We start from the raw sequence: 24,922 nt of genomic DNA, 5'->3' as shown, positions 1-24,922 counted from the left end.
TTAAAATGTGTAAGAGACCTTCATCCAACCCCCATGTTAATTACGCAGAGTTGTCTGAAATTTACCTCTATAGCAAAGGAAGAACATGAACATAATCATGTGAATTAAGCAGTATGCTCAAAGTAGGCAGATAGCTCTCTACTCAGTAGTAAAGTGACTGAACTTCCAGAGTAATAGGGTCCATGCAAAAAGCATATTTGCTTATAGGCTATATTCATTCAAAGGGTGGGTGCATAGATATCTCAGTAGAAATGCTGTATGCAGTTCATGTACTAACCAAACCTATTGTGTGTTTTTTTTTTCCCCGAGTTTCTCTTGTGCTTTCTTTTCTCTGCTAATAATTTGATTAAAAGTTTTGGCAAGAAACTTAGTTCAAAATGTAGTAGCCAGCTTTTTATTGACACGTTTACTATTTTTTACGTCACTTAATATGTGTATTTCTGTAAACGCTTGAAGTGAGTATTCTGAAGCATGTCTCAGTTGTTCAAATTCCATCATTTTTATTGCAGCTAGGGTTACCCCTCTCTTGCATGTGCCGTGTGCCTTGTAACACCATGTTTGGATCTCAACATCAAATGGTAAGTTTGTCTTCCTTAAGAATTACTTTTTTTTTTATTTTTATTAATAAACTTTTTCCTAACAACATTATTGACATTCACTTAATGTACTTAATTTTTCAGCCTTTAAGTCTGCAATATTATAACTGTAATAATCAGACAAATTTTTCCGGAATGTCAGCACTTTTAATGGCATATAGTAATGTGCTTTTTAGTCCAGGATTTCTAGAATATGTGTAGTAGAAGGTATGTTTATAAAGTCCACTATGTATTTGCATTGTATTTTTCACAAAGGTTTTTTTTTGACCTTTGGCTTATTTTACCTTTTTGAGAAGAAGAAACTGCAAGCCACAAAGACGTTAAGAACATCTTTCAGAACTCTAACATGCTGTTCCCTTTCACTCTTAATGCACTTTTCCAGTTCAACAGAAACAAATCTCTATTGTTTGATACACATATTTATAAATACATATCTTTTTCTTATTGATAACAGGATGTTGCTTTGTTGGACAGATTGATTAAAGATGATGTTGAGTCTGGAAAACTGCCTTTGTTGCTTGTGGCTAATGCTGGTAAGTGCTATGGACAAATAATAAAAAAGGCACACTTATTTCATGAATATATATATATAAAATCCAAAATAAAAATATTTTTTCTTAAACAGCTTAGTGTTTGCATGCCAAGAAATGTCGTAACGTATCTTAATGACCAGACAATTGTTTGTCTAGAGGGGTTTTTATTTAATTGATTCAAATGTGAATTGTACTGTTACAGTTCTGCTTATGTTGGTGCATTAATGTAACTAAAGCTTTTTTTAGTGAACACAAATCTCTTGTTGAAAGTCAATTTCATGTTAACGCTTCAGAATTTTTGATGGATGTGCATCAAAAAATTGCGTTTTTCTTTTAGTTAATAGAACAAAACTGTTCGTTAACGAAGTTAAGTTTGAATGAAGGAGGTGGCTTACCTGCTTTGGACTTAAATATATACATCTGAGATGTTAATTTTGGTTTCCATTCTTTTAGCTGAAGTAATACTTTGAAAATATTAAAAACCTTTTCATCTCTTTGAGGCTGCTGAGCCCTTCAGTGCCTAGGACATCTAATTTTCTGAGTATTTTTAACATACATTGGCAAACAAAGCAAGCATCTTTAATTTATCTAGAATACCAATTGTCCATATGTCACAATGAACCAGGTATGAATATTGTGTAGCTGGCTCTTTTTACATATCCTCCTTCCAACTCTTGCTAGTGACTTTTTTGACAACAGTATAAGAGGTCCTCTTTCATAGAGTCCTGGTTTGCATGCGTATCCTTTGTGATGGCTTTTTTTTTCCCCTTTTCAACAAAGGTACACCAGGTGCTGGGCACACAGATAAACTTGGGCGGCTGAAGGAACTTTGTGAGCAGTATAATATGTGGCTCCACGTAGAAGGGTATGGAACTTGAGATTTCTTTCTGTATAAACCATACTCATTAAGAAGTCTGAATAATAGCTTTACAGCTAACCAGCTAGTGGAGGATCGTAGGACGATCTTGATTTTTGCCATGTTAGGCAATTTGTGTGGCTATAATTCTATCCATCTATGAGACTCAGATTGTTTTACATCTACGGGAATAATTGGAGTGATTATTTCAGCGAGGATACTGGTTACTTTTACTCAGAATGTAATCTTATCTGTCCATGCTTTGAAGAGCTTGGAATACAAAGAAAAGAGGGCTTTATAGCTTTATAGGACAATTCAGGGGAGACATTATATGGTGATTATTGAGAATGAGAAAGGAGGATGAAGTGTGACAACTTCAGTGAAGGTTGTCAAGAAGGCTGCCATTAGAGCAGAATGCAATGTAACTGGGAGGAAGATTAAACTAAAAGGAAAATAAATTGGAAGAACTTAGGCAATGTTATTGAAGACTCCACTGCTCTTAGATTTTTTCTGAACCTGGAGTAGAGACTGTTTCTTTTGATGTTTCATTGTATAGTGTTATATTTGCATGCTATTTATTTCTGATACCAGATTGTTGCTGAATTATGGGTAGGAGTTCAGGGGGATGATTTCCCTTAAGTTTGGTCATGTTTTTAGATTGAAATGGATTTTTAGTTTTGGGCTTACCATCTTGGAATTCCATGTAGCGACATCTACTGCATAGTTCATCAAAAAAAAAATGCATGAACAAAAATGACCTCCCTTTGCACATCAACATGCAATATTAAACTGGAGATTAAAATGCTCTCTTTTAATACACACTTAATATGTGCTAATATCATTTATTTTTCTAGAGTGAATTTGGCAACTTTGGCTTTGGGTTATGTCTCCTCTTCTGTACTGGTATGTTTTACTATGTCTAGAAATCTTATAATGTGCTTTAGACTTTAAGGTCATGATCTAATCAAAGTACATATGGTTTATGTTCTGCTTATTGTAATAAACTTCAGGCTGCTACAAAATGTGACAGCATGACTCTTACTCTGGGTTCCTGGCTGGGTCTCCCAGCTGTACCTGCAGTGACACTCTACAGACATGAGGATCCTTCTTTGGTACGTTCAGCTTTTCAGTCATTATTATCAAGACATTGAAACTTTAATTGTGATTGTGGTATAGTGTCTTCTTTTCTAATAAGCATCATTATTAAACTTATTAGCTTAATAAGCATCATAAGCATCTAAATTATAATTTGCACAAGACCCCCTATTTAAACTGTGACGCATTCTGTAATCTGGCAAAAATGAAATAATGGAAAAATGTTAATAGAAGATTTTTGTTTGTTTGTTTTCCTCTTTAGTCCTTAGCAGCTGGGCTAACATCAAGTCAGCCTGTAGAGAAACTTCGTGCCCTGCCCCTGTGGCTCTCCTTGCAGTACTTGGGCCATGATGGGATTGTGGAAAGGATAAAGCATGCTTCACAACTAGTAAGCAGCGCTTGGTTGGTTGGTTGGTTGATCAACGTAGCCTTGGTTATGGCTTCTTTGCTTCTCTGAGTATGGGCTGGAGGCTGTTCTTGAGAATCTTCATCAGGTTTAACAGTCTGAGTCTCTAAGCAGAGAAGAACAGTAATATTAGGGGGAACAATGTTTTCAGACTGTATATTTTATTAGTTTTAATGTGAAATACTTAATTTTTGTTCTTTCTAACTGTAAAATTACATAATCTTTTTTTTCTATCACTGCTATATTGACTGTTTTGCTTGAAAACTGCTAAAAGACTTATTTTTGTACTCTTCTTGGCATTATACTGATTCAAGGAATAGTAAATTATAAAGCTTGACAAAAAGGATTTCAACACATTTCTTCAAATACAGTACCAAGTCTACTATTTTTGAATTAAGAACCTTCAGTAAAAATTAACATCCAATATAATATGTATGTTAGAAAATGCCTTGTTTATATACAAAGCATTTGCATTAAAAGTATAGCACTTTCTCAAAATTCAGAGAAGAGCAAAGGGAAGTGGAAAGCTTCTGTAAAGGTTAATGAAGAAACTATTGGCATGAAAGATCTAAAAGAGTGACAAAATAACATTAGTCATTAAGATTTTTGTGGCATTGAAGAGTGATCTTAGCTTTTATAATAGTCTATTAATAGTCTTTAACCACACAAGAATGTCTTTTCTAATGAAAATAACTTAAAAAGTTATCATAACCAGTTGCTATGGTAGCTTTGGGAAAATTAACTGTTCTGCTACACACTGTGCTTCAGTTAGTCAACAGAGTTGCGTTATCTCTGGAACTTTGTCAACAAATACACTTAAGACTTGATGAAAAACACTTTGTACTCAGTGTTTTACTAGTAATTAAAAAATAATTTGTTTTGTATTACATTTATAAACAAGAACTAAATGGATCTCCAGCACCTCATAGGGGTTTGTTAACAAATGGAGGTTATGGTGTGACTGTTTAATATTTGTCAGAATAAGTTTCAGCTTCTAAAACTGTTTTTGTCCTGTTTTTGTTTCCTTTCTGCTGTGGTCTTCTAGAGTCAAAGGTTGCTGGAAAACTTGAAAAACCTGGATTTCATTAAAACCTCGGTACGGTCTGCATTTAATACTTTGGTTGTATAGCTTAGTCTTTACCTATTTGATAAGACTAATTTTGACTCAAAGGAAATTATCTAAAAATATTTAAAACACAGTAATTATTTTAAATATGTTTGGTATCCTTTTTAGTTAAGTTCAGGTGTTCGGTGAAATTGTGTGGCTTGGTTGTGTATGGCCTCTAGATTGTACTTGTTCCATTGCTGTGAACTCTTGCATTCATTGGAGCTGACAATAACATCCAGAAATTGTCTCCAGAGCTTAACTTAATTCCCGTTTAAAAGGTCCATTTGTTCAGTAATACATTTACAAAACTGATAATACATTTATGATAGCAGTTTCCAAAAGCTTCTCAAATACATTCTGCCTGCATCTTGCCCATGAGATGGTGCTGTGAACCCTATGAAATTCTATGCAAAAATTATCCCAGTTTGAGGGTTTTACTCCAGAATTTGTTTCAGAAATTGTACCTGGTGTGTTCATTTAAAGTTCGATTTCAGTGAAATGTCCTGTTCAACAGTTTTTTTAGTGTCATTCTGAAAGATAACTTTTTAAAATAGTTTTTCCAAGAGCTTTGGGAGTTGGAGTTACTGTAGCACTTGCCCCTTCTACCTAAATAAACCTTGCATTTTTAGGATTCTTAGGACTCGGATTGCCTCCAGAGGTTGCCCAGTCCATTTTTCCTATCTCCAAGGCAGAATCAATTATTATTATTCCTGCTGGAACTTTCTTGACATCTCCCAGTGATTCTTGGCAGATTTTGAAGAATGTTTTCTTTAATCATTAATGCCTGAAAATACGTAAAGCTAAATTGACTTCTGTCAGTACAATCTATTTGCTAGTGAATGTGCTTAGGTTTCGTGTTTTATGGTGCTCAAAGTTCAGTTATGCATACATTAAATCAATACAGTTCTGCTTTAACTGAATAGTGATTTATTTTCCACTGTTTACAGATATGCTTACTCAGACTCCTACAGAGTTAACATCTAATACTGAGACAGTGTGAACATTGTTACTGTCATCAAAACGAAATGATCTGCTTTACTCAGCAGTCTAAAGAATTTTGTATAGTGTTAAATCTTTAAAAAGTTTGCAAATATATTTATAAAATTATTTCAATTTTTATTAAGGTTGAAGATGAACTGAGTTCACCAGTGGTGGTTTTCAAGTTCTACCAGAAGTATTTAAATAGAGGTATGTGATTTATTTAGAAACAAATGAGCAAACCACAACAAACCAACCTTCTCTATCTTCCTTTAAAAAACAAACAAACAAGAAAAAAACACTGCAAATGCTAAAATTAATTTGATTTAAGTAAATTATTATTAGGTACATTATACGTGGTGCACTTCTCTTGTGTAACATGCCTTTGAAAAGGTTGTGAATACTGGTTGTAATCTAGTGATAGAATTCATACACGTGATAGCTTTTTTTAGATAGACTGCAGTGTTCTAAATGTGCACAGCAAGTCATTTCTCCTGTCTTGACTGGAGGAAATTTGCATATGATTTTGATCATGAGAGCAGATGATGATAATCCTCCATAAGCTGCAGACTGCGTTTGAAGGTACTGTTGAGGGAAAATCTTCCATTGTTTTTGTTCAGACTTTGTTTCTTTCAAACATTTAGTGGTTAGTTGCCAGAACAATGTTTCTCTGTTTTACTGCTGTTTTCTGTTGCAGTAGTTTTAGAAATAGCAGAGCACGTGATGACCAGCTCTGCAAATCATGTCAATGGGTATGGTAGCCACACCAAACGTGGCTCAGGGCAGAACATCCCTACGTGGATGTCCTCTCACAGGAAGAGGAATTTTGTCCTTTTGATTACAACAGAGGATGTTGTTTATGCTGCTTGAATGCACACATTCTGAATGTGGGGACCATGTCCAGCTGCGTGAGGCAAATGACTGATAGAAAACTGTAGTTTTGTTGAGTGTTGATTTTAATTCCCTGTGGATTTTTTTGTGTTTTGCATGGGGGAAGGTTCTTAATCTAACTAGTGGTCACACTTATGAAGTAAACCTCTTCGTCTTGGTCCAGTGAAAAGACTTGTTGGATAGCTTTATCCATTGATGCATTTGTCTGAACAGCTTTACTAGGGAGAAGTCACCCACCTGAATTCTAAGGATGTAAAATCTTTGGCCCACTTCTGCATATTTTGTGCATATAATGGGCTTTTAAGTCCTTAGTATTATTTGCGTATAGTAAAAATTAATCATTCAATCTCAATTTAAAAATGTTGCCAAATGCATCAAATTAAATATTGCAGCCTGCTGTGACAGGATTCTGTTTCGCAAAAGCCCTGTTTTTATTATGGGGGGACTTGAACCTCAGAAATGTGAGAAGTATTTTATGGATTGTTTTTAAAGCTAGTACATTCAACTCTTTGACTCCTAATATTTTTCATGTTCAGCATACCTTAAAAAATTCCTTGTTAGTCTGCTTGACATAGTGTAGATGTGTCACATTACCTAAGAAATGTACTTATCTTTTATCTGAACTTTAGGCTGCCTTTTGTTTAATTAAGTAAATACAAATCTCTTTCTGTGATTCTTGTATCTTTGGATTCAGATCAAACCTCACACGCTGCACAGGCCTCAACTATTCCGCACCCCATAATAAGCAATGAAGGACACATTTATGACACTTTCAATCAGTGGGTAAGAATGGATATTTTCCTCTTTAGGAGAAAAAGAAATGAGAGTTGAGTGCTTCCAGGGGTTCCTCTGTATAAAAGATTTATTAGACAAGCTTGGTAATATCTTCTGATCTGGTATCCTTTGCAAAATCTACTGGGAATTTGGGATTACAAAGGTGAACTTGATCGGAAGCACAGTTGATTTCTCACTCTTGATTATTTTGCTTGTAATTGTTACTAACATTATTACTGCATCTTAAAACATTTGGTAGTTTTTTTTTTTCCCCTTGGGCTTGTGGGAATATGCAAAAACTTTCAGAACTCTTCTTAATTGGCTATATACTTCATTGATGATGTTTGTTTAATCACGAGAAGACAGACTTTCTTTTCCAGCTCTTAACAGAATTCTGGAAACTTGTGCTCACGGAGAGCTGAGCACATCACTCTATTGGATTAATTGCATGGTAATCATAGCATACTTCACAATTCTGTAGAAACTTCAGACTTACAATACTTGCAGCTTATTCTGAATTTTCATGATTTAAGTATGTGTCCAACTTTTGTCTTATCACCATCAAGCTAAAGTACTGTGTTACCAGAGGCGATTTTGAGAAATACGGGGAACTGTGCTGAGCAAGTGGTTCTCCTTAGCTGTGGGAGGAGTCTGACCTGAGCTGGTGGCTGCAGGGCCAACCTCTGTGCATTTCTTTAACTGGGCCTTGTCTCTTCAGCTAGGAGAGCAGTTGGCGCAGCTGGTTCCTGCCAGTGGGGTTGATGTGGTAGAACTGGAAGATGAGGGCACGTGTGTGCGTTTCAGCCCGTTAATGACTTCTGCAGGTAACATTCACTTTACTCAGCCACTTGTAAAATTGGAATTTGCCATAAAATTGTACATCAGTCTCCTGGTGTAAAAGCAGATATACTCAAGGAAGTCTTTACTATGGTGAGGATTTTTTTTCCCAATAAATCTATATTGACTTTATCATTCCTTTGTGCCTTGGTAGCAGGTACATTAGAGGTAGCTCAGTTATTGTATGTGACATTACCTCGTTACATCTGCAGAGATAGATGTTTATTTGATTATTTTTTAAAATTCATTAGCAACAGGAGAAGCTCTTGGCTTCTGAGAGTTATAAAAGAAATATGAAGGATAAGTCATCCCCCTCTTTCCTTCTCTCAGATGCGTAACACAAGGAAAAGATGCTTGACCTTTCTTCACAGGTGTTTCAACACTAAAATGCTGCTTATGTTCAAACTACAACTAATTAACCAGAAGAATTATTTACTAAACCCCAAGGTTTTTCTGTAATTACTGTTGTATGAGGAAAAAAAATCTGCATTTTGGAAAACGTTGTAAATTTGATGTTTAAGCTAGCACCATATGCATGCTTTGTTTAGACCCAGCAGATGCATAGAGCAACTTTCAGAGGCTCAGGCGATGAATTGTGGCTCCTTTTAGCTTGTGTGGGTTGAGCAGTTTAGGCTAGCAAAGCACGTGATGCTGATGTGAGAGGATCCTAGTGTACATGGGAAGGTACACTGCAGAATAAAATTACTTGGTGATGCTGTGATTTTGATTTTTTTAAACAGTATAGAAGCAAATTCATTGTCTTTTTGGCTATGGGAAGAGAGTTCTGATGCTAGCTACAGATGCAATGAAAAGGGTATTGTCCGTATTAGTTTGTAAACTCACCTTTTTTCACTGCAAATGAAGAAAAAGGCTGGTATATAGATCAAGATACATTGATGCTATCCTGAATTATATTTACAATTAACTTACAAAGTGGTTTCTCTACAGATTACTTGTTTAATTCAGACATCTGTGCGTATGTCCATTCACTTTCTTTGTATGCTAATACATCAGCTCTTTAGTTTTAGGGACAGAAATACAAGATGTTGATCAGTTGGTAGACTGCTTAAAGATGAAGATACCAGTATTGACAAGTACACTGCAACTGAGAGAGGAGTTTGAGCAAGAAGTGAGAAGAACAGTAGGCCTTTTGTATATTGAAGACCTCAGCTGGCCAGGATTAGGTGTTGTAAGGTACATTTTTCAGTATTTTCTTCTTTATGTTTGGATAGACAGTACAGTAGCACAAATGAATACAGGGTCTCTTTATTAGCAATTTGGATGTGTTGCTTGCTGATTAGTCTCTGTCTTTGTCCTCACTTGACATTTGAGTGTTTTTGTTTTAAATAAAACAACAATTTTTTTATTATTTAGAAAAGCTGAATTGCTGTTTAAGCAAAATTAGAGCAGTGGTCTAATATCGGAGGCAATATGCTGGTCTGTTAAACAGAAATGTAACATGCAATGTTGCTTTATTTAACTAAGCATAGCATACGTTTTTGTCTAGGATGAGATTCACTTATATACTGAATAAAACCCTTTAAATGTGTATTCTGATCATCTGATGCAGTCTACTGGGTACGATTCTGTACAATCAAAGCAGTTAAAGTATGATCAGTTTATTACCTAGAAATCTGTTGTGTTCAGTTAAGTTTGCACTGGCCAGCCTTCACCTCATGCCCAACCAAAAAGCTGATTACAAATGCCATTAAACTGGTTGGTTTAGAATGTTGCTTTAAGCTTTTGGTTTGTAAAATATAGAAATTTGTAGAAACATGCTAGATGTGCAGATCTGTGTTTTGTTGTTTTTAAATGTACTGTAAAGTGAACTGACTCTTCTGACTTGGTTTGAAGGTACAGCTATCACAGTGATGGGAAGAATGATGACAAACAAGAAAAAGAATTAGAAAAAATTAACACAGAACTTCTGAAAAAATTAAATGAACTGGAGTCGGATCTCACTTTTTCTTTGGGTAACTGCACTATTTAAAAAAAAAAACTTACATTCAAGCTACCAGTCACTTTACTGGTTGTGCTATAACCTTTCAAGAGGTCAGTCATACGTAGGTTATTATAATGGAAAATTACACTGCTGTGTATGTAGTTCCTTTAGAAACAACATCTGTAACTCTGTGTCCTCCTCATCCCTTATTTGAGTTGGTAAATGTTCAGCAGGGTGAGCTGCTTGCACTGTTTGCAGAAATACTTGTGAAAACTGACCTATGAGCACCCAGACCTGAAAGGGTTTCCTTGTCAGAGGGAATGAAAGCCGCAAGTTTCCCTTTGTAAACTGAGCCTTCTCGGGAAGTTTGGTATCTAGTGAAAAGCAGGTCTCATTAAAAAACTACTGACCAATTCACTGCTTTCTCTGGCTAGATTAAAGCTTCAGATGACTTTTGTGATAATTAGCAGCACTTCCAAGAATATACGGTGCCACATTACAGATGTAATAATACTAATTTGTTTACTTGAATCTCAGATCTTTTCTAAGTCTGCCTTCAAAGATTAAGTACCCTGGAATTGTGGAACCAAGCAATTGGTAGATGGCAAAAAGTAACAAGTTTGAAGCATATTCAACACTGATATTTATCATGTGATCCCTTGGCTGTATGAAATATCCAGTGTTCATCTTGTTTAGATGTTGTTTTCTGTTGTTTTTGAGAACCCACATACCTGAGTTTTTGTAGTCTGCGTAGTTTATACCTATGCAGATATTGTACTTAATTACTGAAGTGTGCGTGTTTGTCTTTGTGTGCGTGTATTAGAATTTCCAGATTAATAAGCAAGGGCATGGCATGTATTCTGAGAATACATTTTTTATATTTCACAAACACTCGATTCTCCCTATGTTCACAGGCCCAGAATTTGGAGGACAGAAGAACTGTGTTTATATTGGCATGGTAACTGAGGATCTGGATGTGTCGGAGTTAGTTGAAACTATTGCAGCAACAGGCAGAGAAATCGAAGAAAATTCAAGAGTATGTGTTAATAAGTTAATAAATATAAAAAGTCTCAGATAACTGCCCTAAAATGTGTGGAAAAATCAGTGGCATAATAACTTAAGTTACAAATTATCTATTAAATTACTAATGCTAATGTAAGTCCTTTTTGTAAAAGCATTTATATGACTAGAGTTCTCCCTTCCAGTTAGGATCAAGCATAGCAGTATTCCTAAATGACCTTCATCACGAATGTCTGTCCTTTCACTCCTAAAGCACTGGGCATTTAATTTCCTCAACATAAAAAAAAAAAAACAAAACAAATGAACAAAAACCAAAACCAAGAAACAAAAAAACCCACAGAACTTAAGACATCCCACAGGCCTATTTCTGCCCATGGGAATGTTGATTTTGGCAATTAATTTTTTTCTGGTAGTATTTTCTGGAGCCTCTTTACCCATTTTTGACATGCTGTGCTGTTTTGAAGGTGAGGTTACAGAAGATCAATTGGCTGTAGTGTTCCTTCATTTTTTGATCTTTTGCAGCTGAGAGATTAGGAACTGAATTTTGGTATATGTGTTACTCTTATCCTGAAGCTTCTAGGGGAGAACAGAGTAGTGGAGGACTCTGAAAGATGCAGTCTCTGGAACCAACTACAAAAAATGTGGAACTGAAACAATCTTAAAACATTTGATTCAAAATTGATGTTCAAGCCCCTTCTGTAGTCAATTCACCTCCTCCATGTAGCCAGTACATTGGGTTATTTAGCTTGCTGTGGTGACCAATTTCTGTCTTGCCTCTCCCCTAGAGAAAAGGAGCAGATCCCACTTTTCCCTTTGTTTTTATTAACTGACAGTAACCTAAATTGTTGGCCTTCTGGAGGAAGTAGCTGTCACCAAAGGCTCGCGCAATGTTAAAATTAAATTAATTGCCCATTAAATTGTGCAAATTGGCATTTTTCTTGCACGCAACAAAACTGTGGCTTTGGTTTTTGATCTTTTGTTTTTTTTTTATCCTCCCAGAAAGCTGCTTGTGCTTTGCAACATAAAATGTCACTGATGCTGGCATAGACTGCCACAGGGGTCATAGTGGCAGTCGTACACTAAATTTGCAAGCCTTAGTTGAGCCTTATCTGGGCTGCCACATACCTGTGGCTTTAGGCTTGCTGTGAGTCTGACTTAGTTCTGGGCACTTCTGGAAACCAAACCACACTTTATAAGCTTAAAAATTCTCTGTTGGATTCAGCTTCTGAGGAACACTTCTGTGCTAAGCAGACATTTGATGAATTTGGGTCACAAGTTGATCTCGAAGCAAAAGAGAAGTAATGTACCATTCCTGCTTAAAATGATGTTCTGTCCTCTGTGCATATATATATTTTAAATCCTGTACATTCTTTAATTTACAGTAGCAATGAAATAGGGCTTGTCAAATGCAAATTTAAATTAGAAAAAGATATCTGACTACTCAATTTACATTCTCAAAGCCTGAATTAAAAAATACAATTTCAAGTCTAAATACTGTATATAATAATATAATTTCACTTTTTATTAGCTGTTGGAAAACATGACTGAAGTCGTTAGAAAAGGGATACAGGAAGCACAATTTCAGCTTCAGAAAGCAAATGAAGAACGACTTCTGGAAGAGGTAAGACTATAAAAAAAAAATAGCTACCTAGGTAACTTGTAATAACTCGTCACAACACAGGTAGTGTGCTCACCAGCCAGTGTTTGATTGTGTCTTTCACAGGGGCTGCTACGGCAAATACCTGTAGTAGGCTCTGTGCTGAACTGGTTTTCTCCATTCCAAGCTTCACCAAAGGGAAGAACATTTAATTTAACAGCAGGTAGGACTCAGTGCATATGCAGCCATGTTAAGCTGTGTTCTAGATGTTTCCAGTTTTATACTGAAACTGCAACACACTTTCTTGTGCTGATTTGATTGCGAATGACATAATCCACCCTCAAGATGTAAAGGAACATGCACTTCACTTCTGTAATGCTCATTAAGAAAATCTCCTAACCTCTTGTTTAGTTTGCATTTTATTCTTGCATATTGAGTCATTCTAAAAAAAAGCTGTATTGGATATTGGCATTTGTTAATGCAGGAATAATTGTTGGCCGCACACATTGCAAAAGTTTGTATCCTTGGAGTTTATTCTGAATGTCAAAATACGTAAGGTAGTGGGGTAGGGAGCTCTTGGGTGTTAGAGTATTGCTCCCATGTATGTTCTGTGATACCTGAACTTGATTTCTGTCTGAAATTCTGGTTTCAGATGTCATGGAGCTGTGTCGCAGTGATGAAGTACTAGTTTCCAGGCAATGGTGTAATGTCTGAGAAAAGGGACAGGCTAAAACTAGCTGAGGACAAGCATGAACATGGCTTTGCAGGAGACAGTGATGAATGGAATATTACAGAATATAGGGCTATTATTTTACTCATCTATCTGTAATTCATGACTGGTGATGTGAAAAGAACTATCTATAGCTTGTGCATCATTCTTGGTGATGTACTAGCATAATACTCTCAAAAATTATAAACTTTCACTGTAAAAAGTGCAGCAGAGTCTTAAGAATATTTCTGAACTCAGCGAAGTGTCAGTTGGAGCTAGAAAAACGGCCCAGCTGTGTGTGTTTGTAATTAGCCGGGAAGGCTTTCTGCTCATTCTCAGCACACTGACGAGAAGGGTCTTACAGCAAGGAACTACAAGGTTCCTTGGGAATGCTTATTCCATTCACAGCTAGATGTCCTTCCAGAGTGCAGTGCTCAATAGCTTGCACCTGGGGATGTGTCAAGCCCAGTGGGAAAGGGTAAGTGGAATATTGGAGGTAGCAGTACTGGGAAGCAGGAGTGAGGTCTTCACTCTTCATCTTCGTAAGACTCGGCATGCCTGTTGTCAGGTGCTCAGAAACCAACTACACGTGAGAGGCAGTTTCAGGCCAACCTAGGCCATGCAGTTTTAGAAACATGCGTTACAGATAGATTGTTCATATTTTATAAATACAGCTGAAAAGTTGTCTATATTCAACTTCCTACTTGCCACTTTTTTTTAACCTGCAGGTTCTCTAGAATCCACAGAATCTACGTATGTATCAAAAGCCCAAGGAACAGGTACTACTCCACCACCAACTCCTACTTCCAGCCTTACAAAGCAAAGACTTCCTGGTAAGTTTTTACTCACTAGTTTTATTTCTAAAACTTGCTAAAGTATCCTGGCCTCAGCACGCATCTGAGTAAATGCACCTGTAACTGGAAGCAAGTATTTATGTGGTTAGTGTACAGGTTAGCACCCAAATAAAATCTGTTTCTTTGCAGTTGTCAGATTAAGATACTTTCTTTGAATCTTAACCTTGTGCATACTGCATCTTGCATTTGATGCCTTCATTGGTACTGTATTCTTCCAACACTTTACAGGTCAAAAAATTTTTAAAAGGTCTCTAAGAAATTCCGATGCCTTCAGTGAGACCAGTTCAGTCAGCCACTGTGAGGACCTGGAGAAGACGGATCAGAGACCCCCGCCTCTATCCCCTGGCCAAGAGCAAAGGTCACCAGAGACAGAAAAACCAGAGCAGCAGCAGCAGGAGGGGGCACAGACACCAAATAAAGGCACTGAGGACATTCCAAGGGACTGCACAAAGGTAGAGGAACAAGAAAGTCAAAGATAAAATCTGTACTGTGGATTTAAGACTTTGCAGATGAATCACATGCCCTGGGAGGCAGGGCATTGGTGATGCATTTAAAATGTGAACAGTGCCACACACTAGTACAGTAATAACTACTGTATCTGATTAACTGGGATTTTGCACAAATATAAATTCCCCCCATGGGACAGAGATTTGTCTTACTGTACACTTACTACAGTTGCTTTAATCCTGTACATGTCAGTGTCACCAAAGTAGTAGTGAGATTTATTAACTGCTCGTAAATATTTGTAAAAAATAAAAATTGGCAGTTACAGTACCTGTAAGATTTTAAGCATGATAGTAGTTGCTAACTGGTCAGCCATGCACAAGAGTAAGAATACATTTGCACCGAATAATTGTAAATTGACCTTATTTTATGTGAATATATTTAAGAAACTGCCAATTTTTCACCTTTTTTATATTTAAAATTCAGTTTAGCCTTTCCTGCAGACCATCCTAGTCATACTAGCTCTATTTTGCCTTTTTTTAACCCTTACAAAGAGCATTGCCAAGCAGTTGTGGTGCAGTGAGTGTTAGGGATGGATGCCTGTGTGTCTAGGAGTCACTGAACTTTGCCATCAGCAGTTTTTCCCCACTGTTGTATGACTTGACCCTGAGTACAGTGGGACTTTGAGAAAGAAATTGTCTCTGCATGCCTAAATGGCTTCTTGCTTCTACCACTGAAAAGGATGACCAACCCATTGTTATTTTCCTTTGCACGCCAGTTATAAACTAAATACTATTGAATACATCTATGTAGTGTAACTGGAATTCTTTTCGGTTGTGTACTTTTTAAAGCTAGTTATAGTAAAGCTTGAAAAAAAAAACAACTTTGTGCTGGTTTCAACACTTACTTTTGAACAGTAACTTGCCTATAGTAGAAATTGTACAGAGTCAGTGAAATTACATAGTTTATTTACACTACAGCACAAGTTCCTAGTCTCCAGGACTATTTAATGCACAAGTTATGCTTTGGATACATCAAAAGCTAAGGTGTAGAAGTCTTTGTCCCCCAAAACTATTGTAGTTACTTCACTGCAAATTTTCAGCCCCTTGTGGAAAGGAGATCTTTGGAGAAGGTTGCTTTCCCCAAGGGAATCCCATCCCATCCCTACAGAGCTGGATACCAGTACTGTAGTTTGCTTTGTTTTTTCCAAAAGATGTTAATTAACACTAACGCAATGGCTGTAGTGGTAGCAGAATTAACTTGGATAATCTGAAAAAATTGGTTTGTTTTTTTTTTTTGAATCATACTGTCACCTGATTTGACTTTCACCATCTAGATCCTGTGGGGCTGGGATGCCACAAACAAGGTTAATTTCACTACTGGGGTAATTTGTGTAAATCAGAGTGCAATTTTTCTAAAGTGCAAAAACAATTAAGTTGACTAGTCTTCCGTATTGGTTTCTTTGGTGCAATGAAGTATGTTAATAAGAGTAATTTGTTGGGGATCAAGGTATCACCACAATGATTAATTTTTAATGTTTTTATATTTGGAATTGTTAAATCAGTTTTGTTGGAATGAGCTTCATTCTTTAGATACTATCTGAATGTTTCAATAAAGATTCTTCAAATTATTAGTCTTGACTTATGGGAACTTCCTTCAAAAATATCTCTTAAAGTCAACTTAAGCTTAAGTGTAGACAATTTTCTTCCACTTTTTTTTTTCCGAATATCACTTTCTAAAGTACACATTCATGCAATAAAGGCTTTTTACCCTGCTACCTCTCTCTATCAACACTGAGCAAATTACTCTGCTAAAGGAATAAACCAGAAACAAAACCCAATCATTACTTCAAAGTAACAGTGATTTCCACTTACGTAATGCAGAAAAAACAAGTTACTTCTGTCAAAATATTTTATTTTGGAAAGCACAAGAACAGCAGTGCCTGTAACCAGCAGTAGGCATTTTGCACCAACTCACTCTTCCTGGGGCAAGGCTGTGCATTCCTCAGTTAGATCTTGTCAGAACAAACCTGTTCCCACAACCCGTCTTGATTTTTTCTGTAGACACGAGGTTTCCTATCAGGAAACAGGGAGCGCGATGGAAAGGGATGTTCTTTTAAAAATGTTAATGTAGATCTAATGTGGGAAACAAAGTGGGGTGGCTCAGCCAAGGGTGACGTGGAAAGATTCTGAAAAACAAGATGAGAGCAAAAGCTGCCTGAGATTCAGAACAGAAAGTTCCCAATTACTCTGCCTTTTAATAGGAGTATTTTCCACCCTCCCCAGCAGTACACTGAGGGAAGCATTGACAGCCCATACCCATCTCTGTGCTCAGCTAGGAGAGAGAAGGAAAAATGAAAGCCAGGGTCCCAGTGCCAGGTACCTGTAAGATCTGTTGATCATCTTGTTCCAACCAGAAATCTACGTGTGGAAAAGGCCTCCAGAAGTAAGGCCCAATGTGGAGCTGTTCCTTTTTGGCATCATAAATGTTGGTCAGCTGTAAGGACACAGAACAATTTACAGGGAGCCTTAAAAGTACTTAAATAGATGAAAGAAACAGAATTAATACAGACAATTAATTAGTAATAATAAAAAGTTAATTCCAGACAATGTGGAAGGTATTAAGCAGCAGCTTTTGCCTTAAGACACACAGGGTGCGACCTTCATGCCCGTTCCATTGCGATTAACCAATTGTTCTGACAAAGACAATCCTAAACTGTAAGAACAAGCCCAGAACTGAACAATACTGCTGGGATTATTTACGGCCATGACCGGAATCTCATTTTACATAAATTATGCTGCCAAAATCTGTAGGGCTGTGGGCATAGCAGCACGTGGGAGCACTCTGTACTTCCAAGATAAGGGTTACCCTTGCAGCAGAAGGCTTGGAAGAGTTTGATGTCCACTGCTATCCTTTGCCTCCAGTCTTCCATATTTCCCATCTGTTTTGCTACTGCCAGAACACTACCACTGTATTTTTCCCCCTTTAACTACTGACAGTTCATTGCCCCTCAGTGGTCTTCCCTTCCAGCAAAAAGATCCAGGTTGGGGCTTTTTTTCCCTCTGCTTTTTACTCACTCTTGCTCCTGTTAAAATATGGGCTGAACGCAAATCCTCATCGGGCCCTTTTTCTGGGAAGGTTGCGGGGAAAATCTCTGCTGTTTTAACATTCACAGCTGGTAGGAAACAGTTTAAACACAGACACAATTAATTCTCACAAAACACTGGTTTGAAATGACCACATCCACAACACTACTACGTAGCAGGAATTTTAGAACGTGTCAACTGCATTTCTTGTATTTCTCTACCCCAGACCCATTAGCTCTATGGTAGCCCTTTTCTACTTGTTTTAAGAAGAAAACTTCTCTTTCTGCCTACACCTCCAACAGCAGCAATTCACTTAACTTCTGGGACAGGCTTTACCTAGTCATTAAAGACAGCCCATTAACTATCAGAAACTGAACAAGTATCCAGTTAAAAAAAATAATCGAATTCTAATTTAACTCACCTATTCCATAAATGATTGGGAAGTGAATATCCTTCTCTTCTCTGTCATTTAGTTCTGTAAGAGAAAAGGTCAAACGTAGAGCTTTGTTGTGTTTTTTTTTTCGGAGCAGCATTCATTTGTGTGTTACCAGAGAAGAGCAGATCTGATGTTGCAAAAAAGGACAGAAAAGAAAAACAAACAAAAAAACAACACACACAACCAGGAAGCCAAAAAGAAATATGGGAAGGTCAAGGTCAAGATCAATATGCCTGGGGCCTGGAGTAGAACTCCATCTCGTAACAGTATGGCCAGCTCTGGTCAGCTGTCATTTCACTTTCTGTGCAGGCAATTTACAGAAAACAAACAAAGAAACAAAACTACCATGCTGCCGAGTTCAATGATGCAAGTCACCAGGGGTATTTAAATGCAAAGACAGTGGAAATATGACCTGAATACAATACAAAGGAGAGGAAATTACTTTTTCCTTTCTGTGACATAGCACACTGTGACCTAACTAATTGAGTTTATGAGTTTATAAAGCGTCTAACACCACCACCAAAAGTCGGTAAGTTCCTTTCTCAGTTGCCTCTCAAGATATTCACAGCTGTACAGTCTCCTTCCACAGGACAAAGGTGGGGAAATGACCTGGTAATGATCCCAGGTGGCCCTACTACCAATTGAATTTCAGCAGCATTTGGTAAGGAGAGACCCCTCCCTGCACTAGTTATCGGACAGCAACACACGCTACCAGCAACAAAATTAAAGCTTACAAACCAACATGGAGGACTCGTGCTGTTCTTCCAGAACAGATTTTAAAAAGCCATGTGTGAAAAGACCCCCGCACTTTGACTTCAGTGGCTAAACATGCTTAAAAAATAAGAAGTAGATATTTTCTTACCTGTTACGCAGAAAGTCACCAAATGAACCTCATCTGGTTGGAGATCAAATGCTCCTACAGCAACAACGATAGCAGCAATGTATAAGAGTGACTGGTGGCAAAGCAGGTGCTGTATATAGACGAGGGGGCATTATCAGTGCTGCGCACTGCGGAATGGGTGGGCAGAAAGTACCTAATGCACTGTTCCTGGATAAGGCAACAGAGCAAAGAGTGGTTTTCAGGTTTGCTTCAAACCAAGTGTTATAAAATTAAAGCCACAGCTACTAAACGTAATTGACAGAAAGTAGCCATTTGTCACGGCAAAAACACGCTAGAAATGTGCCACTTGCTCCTGTCACTGGTACTGGCTTAAAGTAGCTCTGGCACTGGCACATCATCTCTGCTTTAGTTCACTATACATTTAATAACTCATATTTAAATGTACTTTCCTAAAATGTTACATACATAGTGAGCCAACCCAGCTTTTCATTAGATGTATTTTAATTCTGCTTTTCACCATCCCCCACACAGGGAATTTTATTTTTTTTTCAGTCCTATTGGAAATACAATGTTACTGTTTTAAATTGCAACCTGGTGCATGAAAATCAGAAGGTTTTAAAAACTGACCAAAACATTCTGTACACAACTCTCACGCAATATATAACACACAGAACAGGAATCACATCACAGCACATGAGGGGGTAACAGGGGCACCTTCCAGAACCTTTGCCAGTTCCAGTTCCCTTTGCATCCCTTTGCCACCACCCTCCAAACCCGCTATGCATCCCTGCCCCTGCCCACTCCCAGTCCCAGTGAGGTTGAGGCCTCTCCGCACTCGGGAAGTGCTCAGCATGAGCCAGAGCACTCCAAATGTCCCAGCTGGTCCCTTCCATTCCCCATCTGTTTGTAAGCACCACAGTCACTTCTCCAGGCTACAGATTTCACAGACAGACATCCATCTTTCATCAGATACTTCCCGAGTGTAATTAATTTCACCCCCCCACATTAAGGTACAGAAGGAATAATAATTAACGAAGGTATAGATGTAGACAGTGACAACGCCTGCCCAAGATCCTGTAGCATGTCAGCAGCGGAGCCAGGAATCGAGCCCAGCTGAACTAAGCCCCAATTCCACACGCTACAGCGTCAACCAGGAACAAGTCCCAAGTCCCTGCCCTCCATCCCACACATCGGCCACAGCAAGCCGCAAATCCAACCCCTCCTCTGTGCCAAGCTCTCAGGTGGAAAAAACACCCTCCTAAATGAATCCAGATGTTTTTCTATTAAATGACAGGGGGCTCTGGTTACAAACAAACTTCACCCAAATCCAGTCAGAACTATTTGTTTTGGACATGAGAGTGGAAAAAAAGGTGAACTTACTAAGAAGCTGATTAGTAAGTTTTTGTGATAACTGCCTATCATCATTGAAACCTCCAACTAGGTGCAATTCCAGCCTAACAGAGATGGAATAACAGGAAACAGCAGTTAAAAAGACATCCCAAAGTGAATACCTTTACAAAATAATCCCCAGCCCAAACTACAAAGCAATCATTAGAGAAGCCTCACTTGGCTTCACAGATACCCTGGTGTATCTGTGACGGTCAGCACCAAAGGTTTGGGCTTAATTTTATAACCACCTTTAGGTTCCCACAAAAGGGTGAGTTAGATGTGGAGAAGTTTGCTCCTGTGATCTCCAGAACTACTCTGGACTACACAGCAGGGTTCTTCTCTGAGAGGTGTCTATGTAAAGAGAAGTCTTGTTTGCAAACCTGCTGACCAAACGTCTAGAAAAATAACTAGGGACAATATCGGTTTGGGGTGCAAAGTCCCAGGTGCAACAAGAAAGTGAGTGTGAGCATAAATCACCTAACAAGGCCATAGTTCAGTCTTTCAAAATTGGCAAGCCAATTCATAAGATCATATCTTCTAAGTTAACTGAGCTTTTGTTCTTATCAAACTACAGAGGCAAAAATCTCCACATCCAGGATAAACCTCGTTAGCTAAATTCTGAGCTAAATTCTGGTTTGGAGCTTTTTTTTTTTTTTTGCTTTCTTTCTTTTTTTTTTTTTTTTTTTTAAATGTGGGACCTAGAAAAATCCCAGATGGATTTCCAGATCCCAAAAGAAATTCACAAGACCAACAGTTTGGGTGGAAAAATAGAGGATAAAACCAAAACCAGCTATTTGGAAAATTCAGCACATCTGAAACAGAAGTTACTGGGAAACAGTAAACACTAAACCGCACAACGGCATTTTTACAGAGACACCAGTCAGAATAGAACCATGCTTTAAGTCACTGATAGAAAATAATACTCATGAAATCATCAGCAATAGTTTTCATTTTCCGTATGGCCCCTGATCAATAGGTATTTCCTGCACAATTACCTTGTCTGAACCCCACAAAATCACGTAAAAATTCCCCAACTTACAAACTGCAGTTACCTTTGTGAAAACACATAGAAATAAAAAAGCAGAGCTGACCTTCCATAGTCTGCAGAGTTAGAGAAAGATTTTACTGAACTCATAATGAGCGACACCTCAGCTTCTGTGTCTGATCCATCGCAGTGTGTCAAGCAGGTGGCTCCGCTACCTGAGGAAGGCGAGAGAAGACAGTTAATGACACTGGGGGAGGCTGTTACTCTGCTGTCACTTAAATCAGCATCAGTTTACATTGCTATAGCAGTGCAAGAACTACATCTCCCACCTTCTTACTTCCTGAAATGACAGCATCCTCCAGCAGAAGAGATGGGCTGGCTGAATGAGACAACAATCTCTTTCCATGCCCCATTAGAAAATCAGCAGAACTGATGCAAAGGGTACAAACACCTTACTACCAAGGACCAAGCAACAGCTCAAACGACAGAACTCCAGGAAGGTAACGAGGCTCTTTGCATAAATTCTACCCATTATTACCAAACCCTGCAGACCCAAACAGTTAAACGCTGCCTCCGGCATCTGCACATAGCCTGGGACGCAGCAGCCAAGGGGGCTGCCACTGCCCACTGCCGCAGATCAAGTTTAGGATCGGCTCATTCAGCAACCAGAACACAGAACCTCAGGTACTGAACACCCTAACTCTCTGAACAAGTCATTCAATTAACGCATCACGTGACTTTCTGAGATTCAAGTTTATATAAATGTAATTGCAGTTTACTTCATTAATGCAGCATAAATCAACGCTGATCCTAGATGCATTACTTTAGAGAGGCAGGTTTTGGTCTGAATGCCTTTTAAGATACCTGTGTGTCGGAGCACAACTAAGTGGCAGGTAGTGGCATCATCTGATCCAAGAATAGAAACAGAACCTATTTTAGAGGAGAGAAACGCTGTAAGAACTTTGCTGTCATAATCATTGCTTCAGAAGGAGAAGTGCTTACATTCCTACATACCGTCCTTAGGGGTAGTCACTGCAAATTCTCTCTGCTGGACATAAAGAAGACCTTTGGGTTCCACAATTTGAGTAGGCCGACTTCTGAGAAGTTTTGCCTTTTCCTAAAGATAAATGATAATAGAGACTACAGTGGCTGAATTCTCAGGTGTATCCATTACTTGACAGAAACATCACCTCTGAAAAGCAAAGGGATCCGGGTCAGAGATAAACAAGGCATATTTCATATTTTGGAGTATTCTGAATTTATTCAGAGTTTTCATTTTCTTGCCAGTGATCTAGTCAATGTTAAATTCCATCACTCCCCACACACAGAACCCTCTGGGCCTGCTTTATAGATGATAAAACGGAGGCACAAGAAAAAGCAATGGGGCGTGGCTAAGCTGACATTAGATGACACCAGAGCTTATCTTGAAAGTTTAAAGAGGACAGGAAACAGGTCTCCTCCTTCTCTGAAACTTCTGAAAATGTAAGTTTCACTCTCCTACTGCCACAATCCAACATTTTTTTTTTTTAATACTTATCAAAACATTGCTATTTATTGGGACATTCAGCAGACAGAAAACCCAGATTCCTGGGCTCTGACTGCCACAGTGCTGTCACAGAACTGCTGGGTAGGCAGCAAATTTCTATCCTGGGGCTAAAGAAAACATTTTACACAGCTTTATCGAATTTGCACTTATTTTTTTTTTCCCTTCAAAAACACAGTGTCTACAAAGAGGCATTTTCTGACGAAAACCACATTCCCAACAGCTCTGCCCAGCAGCCCCTGACTGCCAGCCTGCCGTCAGGACCACAGCGTTTACACAGCCCCGGAAGGAAGCGAATACCTCCCGCAAGTTACAGCCTTCACCTTTTCCTCCAGCTTTTCGGCCCAGCCCGCCGCACCGACCCCCGCTTCTCCTCAGGACATTCACCGCCCGGCCTCCCCCGGGGGACGCGGATTTTAGTTAATTTTGGGCCAACCCCAGGCTTTTGGGCGTCCCGGCACCGCCCCAGCCCGGGGCTCCCTCAGCGCTGGGTCCCCTCAGCGCCGGGCCCCCCCGCGGCTCCTCCCGGCCCGGGGGTCCCGGCGCTGCCGCCCCTCACCTCGAGGTGTGGGTAGGCGCGGATCATGGCCGCCGGGGGCCGGCCCAGGTCGATCCGCTCCCCGTTGACCAGCAGCGGCATCGCGGGCAGCGCCCGGGCCCGGGGCGGCTCCGCGCTTCCAGCCGAGGGCCGGGCCGCGCAGGGCGCTGGGAAACGGCGGCAGCCCCGGGGAGGGGAAGGGAAGGGAGGAGAGGCGAATGGAGGCGGAGCGGCGCCGCCCGCCGGAGCTGCCGGGAGGCCGGAGCCCGGCCGTGCCGCGGGGAGGCCGCCAGGGCCCGTCCCTCGCAGCGCTGAGGGCAGGGCCCCGCCGTGATACCGCTGCACGGGCTTGGCGCCTCACGGGACCCCGGGCGCGCGGCCGCCTAATTGTGGGCAGTGTGAGAAAGCGGCTTGGAAGTGACCGCGGTGAAGTGCCGAAATTACAGCTCCACACACGGCCCCAGCCCAAAACAGAGCCCCAAGATGGAAGTTCATCTGCAAAGTCAAGGGATTTCCCACCCCGATGCCCATGATGTGTGACCGGCGGTATCTCTGCTCACTCGGCCGGAGAGCTACACAGGGGGACAGGGACAGCCCAAGCAAAGGGGACTGCTCTCAACGGAGATTGAAAACAAAACCACAAACAAACCAAAACAACGGTAAGCTCTAGCTCTACCTTTCAAATCCCATTTTCACAAAGTAAACAGTTACAGCAAATACTTTCTTCAAAAGATGCATTGTATTTCACAGGAGACCTAACCCCGTAAAGCAAAATTTCCATCTCTGAACCAGCAAACCTCTCAGTGTAATAGCAGCTGCTACAGAACTCTTTAGCAAAACACCAGCACCTACCAACACTCCTGGCTGCAGTTACATGAAGCAAACCAAATCTGTCACAGGAACTCCCTGGTCTTTCTATGATCTCTTCTAACTCAATTTTTGTTTTAAACAAGATCCTTTGGTATACTGAAGTTGACTATGCAACTTAGTAGACAGTTCAATGTAACATTACAAATGTGCAGACATTTCACGTCAGGGATGCCTTTCCTTATTCTGTTTTAGCTCTTAAGTGAAACATGGAAACTCCTAAACCACATACCTGATATCACAACTTGTGAAGTTTTACACAGCCTCATTTCCTACGTGACTGACTACGTTGGAGTTAGATGAGCTTTAAGGTCCATTCCAACCCAAGCCATCCTATGATTACTGAAGACATAAAAGTGAACAGAAAAAAGCAGAATTCAGAGGACATTTTCCTTGTCGGTGCTGTGAGAAGGCTTCTTCTATGCCAGGAGAGATATAATTATTTCAGATGGAAATCGTTTATTGCTCAGGAAAGACAGTAAAGACGACTAAAATTAAAAACAAAAGCTAAGCCCCAACTTAACGAATGATGAACAGATCCCACCAACAAATTTTACAGTATCATCCCTGAAACTCATTTTCAGTCTGTCAGAACAA

The 24,922-nt window shown here is 39.3% G+C and overlaps 2 protein-coding genes across 5 annotated transcripts in view; one reads left to right on the top strand and one right to left on the bottom strand.

Annotated features, from left to right (window-relative positions):
* PDXDC1 (pyridoxal dependent decarboxylase domain containing 1) overlaps nucleotides 1-16,273 on the top strand; it is a 31,092-nt gene extending 14,819 nt beyond the window's left edge. For all 3 annotated transcript variants that reach the window (XM_080557313.1, XM_080557312.1, XM_080557314.1), the window contains exons 7-23: nucleotides 510-578; nucleotides 1,051-1,129; nucleotides 1,910-1,994; nucleotides 2,840-2,888; nucleotides 2,996-3,097; nucleotides 3,343-3,468; nucleotides 4,532-4,582; nucleotides 5,719-5,782; nucleotides 7,158-7,246; nucleotides 7,956-8,061; nucleotides 9,097-9,268; nucleotides 9,929-10,047; nucleotides 10,931-11,052; nucleotides 12,565-12,657; nucleotides 12,760-12,856; nucleotides 14,071-14,175; nucleotides 14,425-16,273. In XM_080557313.1, coding sequence (XP_080413439.1) covers nucleotides 510-578; nucleotides 1,051-1,129; nucleotides 1,910-1,994; nucleotides 2,840-2,888; nucleotides 2,996-3,097; nucleotides 3,343-3,468; nucleotides 4,532-4,582; nucleotides 5,719-5,782; nucleotides 7,158-7,246; nucleotides 7,956-8,061; nucleotides 9,097-9,268; nucleotides 9,929-10,047; nucleotides 10,931-11,052; nucleotides 12,565-12,657; nucleotides 12,760-12,856; nucleotides 14,071-14,175; nucleotides 14,425-14,675 — 1,779 coding nt within the window. In that variant the 3' untranslated portion in view covers nucleotides 14,676-16,273. The remainder of the gene's footprint in view (nucleotides 1-509; nucleotides 579-1,050; nucleotides 1,130-1,909; nucleotides 1,995-2,839; nucleotides 2,889-2,995; nucleotides 3,098-3,342; nucleotides 3,469-4,531; nucleotides 4,583-5,718; nucleotides 5,783-7,157; nucleotides 7,247-7,955; nucleotides 8,062-9,096; nucleotides 9,269-9,928; nucleotides 10,048-10,930; nucleotides 11,053-12,564; nucleotides 12,658-12,759; nucleotides 12,857-14,070; nucleotides 14,176-14,424) is intronic.
* Nucleotides 16,274-16,534: 261 nt separating this feature from the next.
* On the bottom strand, nucleotides 16,535-24,846 carry NTAN1 (N-terminal asparagine amidase). Of its 2 annotated transcripts, XM_080557328.1 has the most exons (10): nucleotides 23,480-24,846; nucleotides 22,392-22,494; nucleotides 22,242-22,307; nucleotides 21,484-21,592; nucleotides 20,384-20,457; nucleotides 19,025-19,078; nucleotides 18,148-18,201; nucleotides 17,718-17,815; nucleotides 17,023-17,136; nucleotides 16,535-16,828 (listed from the first exon to the last, which is right to left on the bottom strand). In XM_080557328.1, the coding sequence occupies exons 1-10, from the start codon at nucleotides 23,558-23,560 to the stop codon at nucleotides 16,649-16,651; spliced, it is 933 nt and encodes a 310-aa protein (XP_080413454.1). In that variant the 5' UTR covers nucleotides 23,561-24,846; the 3' UTR covers nucleotides 16,535-16,648. The 2 variants fall into 2 exon arrangements, with proteins under 2 accessions (XP_080413454.1, XP_080413455.1); XM_080557329.1 differs by lacking the exon at nucleotides 22,242-22,307.
* Nucleotides 24,847-24,922: the final 76 nt, after the last annotated feature.

Source organism: Anser brachyrhynchus, assembly GCF_964034855.1.
Source record: "Anser brachyrhynchus genome assembly, chromosome: 15".
Taxonomy (NCBI): Eukaryota; Metazoa; Chordata; class Aves; order Anseriformes; family Anatidae; genus Anser; species Anser brachyrhynchus.
This window is presented reverse-complemented; position numbering and strand designations above follow the sequence as displayed.

Excerpts from the sequence above, each read along its gene's own strand:
- NTAN1 (XM_080557328.1), bottom strand. The coding sequence starts at position 23,560 with ATGCCGCTGCTGGTCAACGGGGAGCGGATCGACCTGGGCCGGCCCCCG. Across the intron at positions 22,495-23,479 it reads GCGCCTACCCACACCTCGAG|GAAAAGGCAAAACTTCTCAG; the intron begins GTGAGGGGCGGC and ends ATTTATCTTTAG. Across the intron at positions 18,202-19,024 it reads GGTGACTTTCTGCGTAACAG|AACTAAATGACAGAGAAGAG; the intron begins GTAAGAAAATAT and ends TTTCTCTTACAG.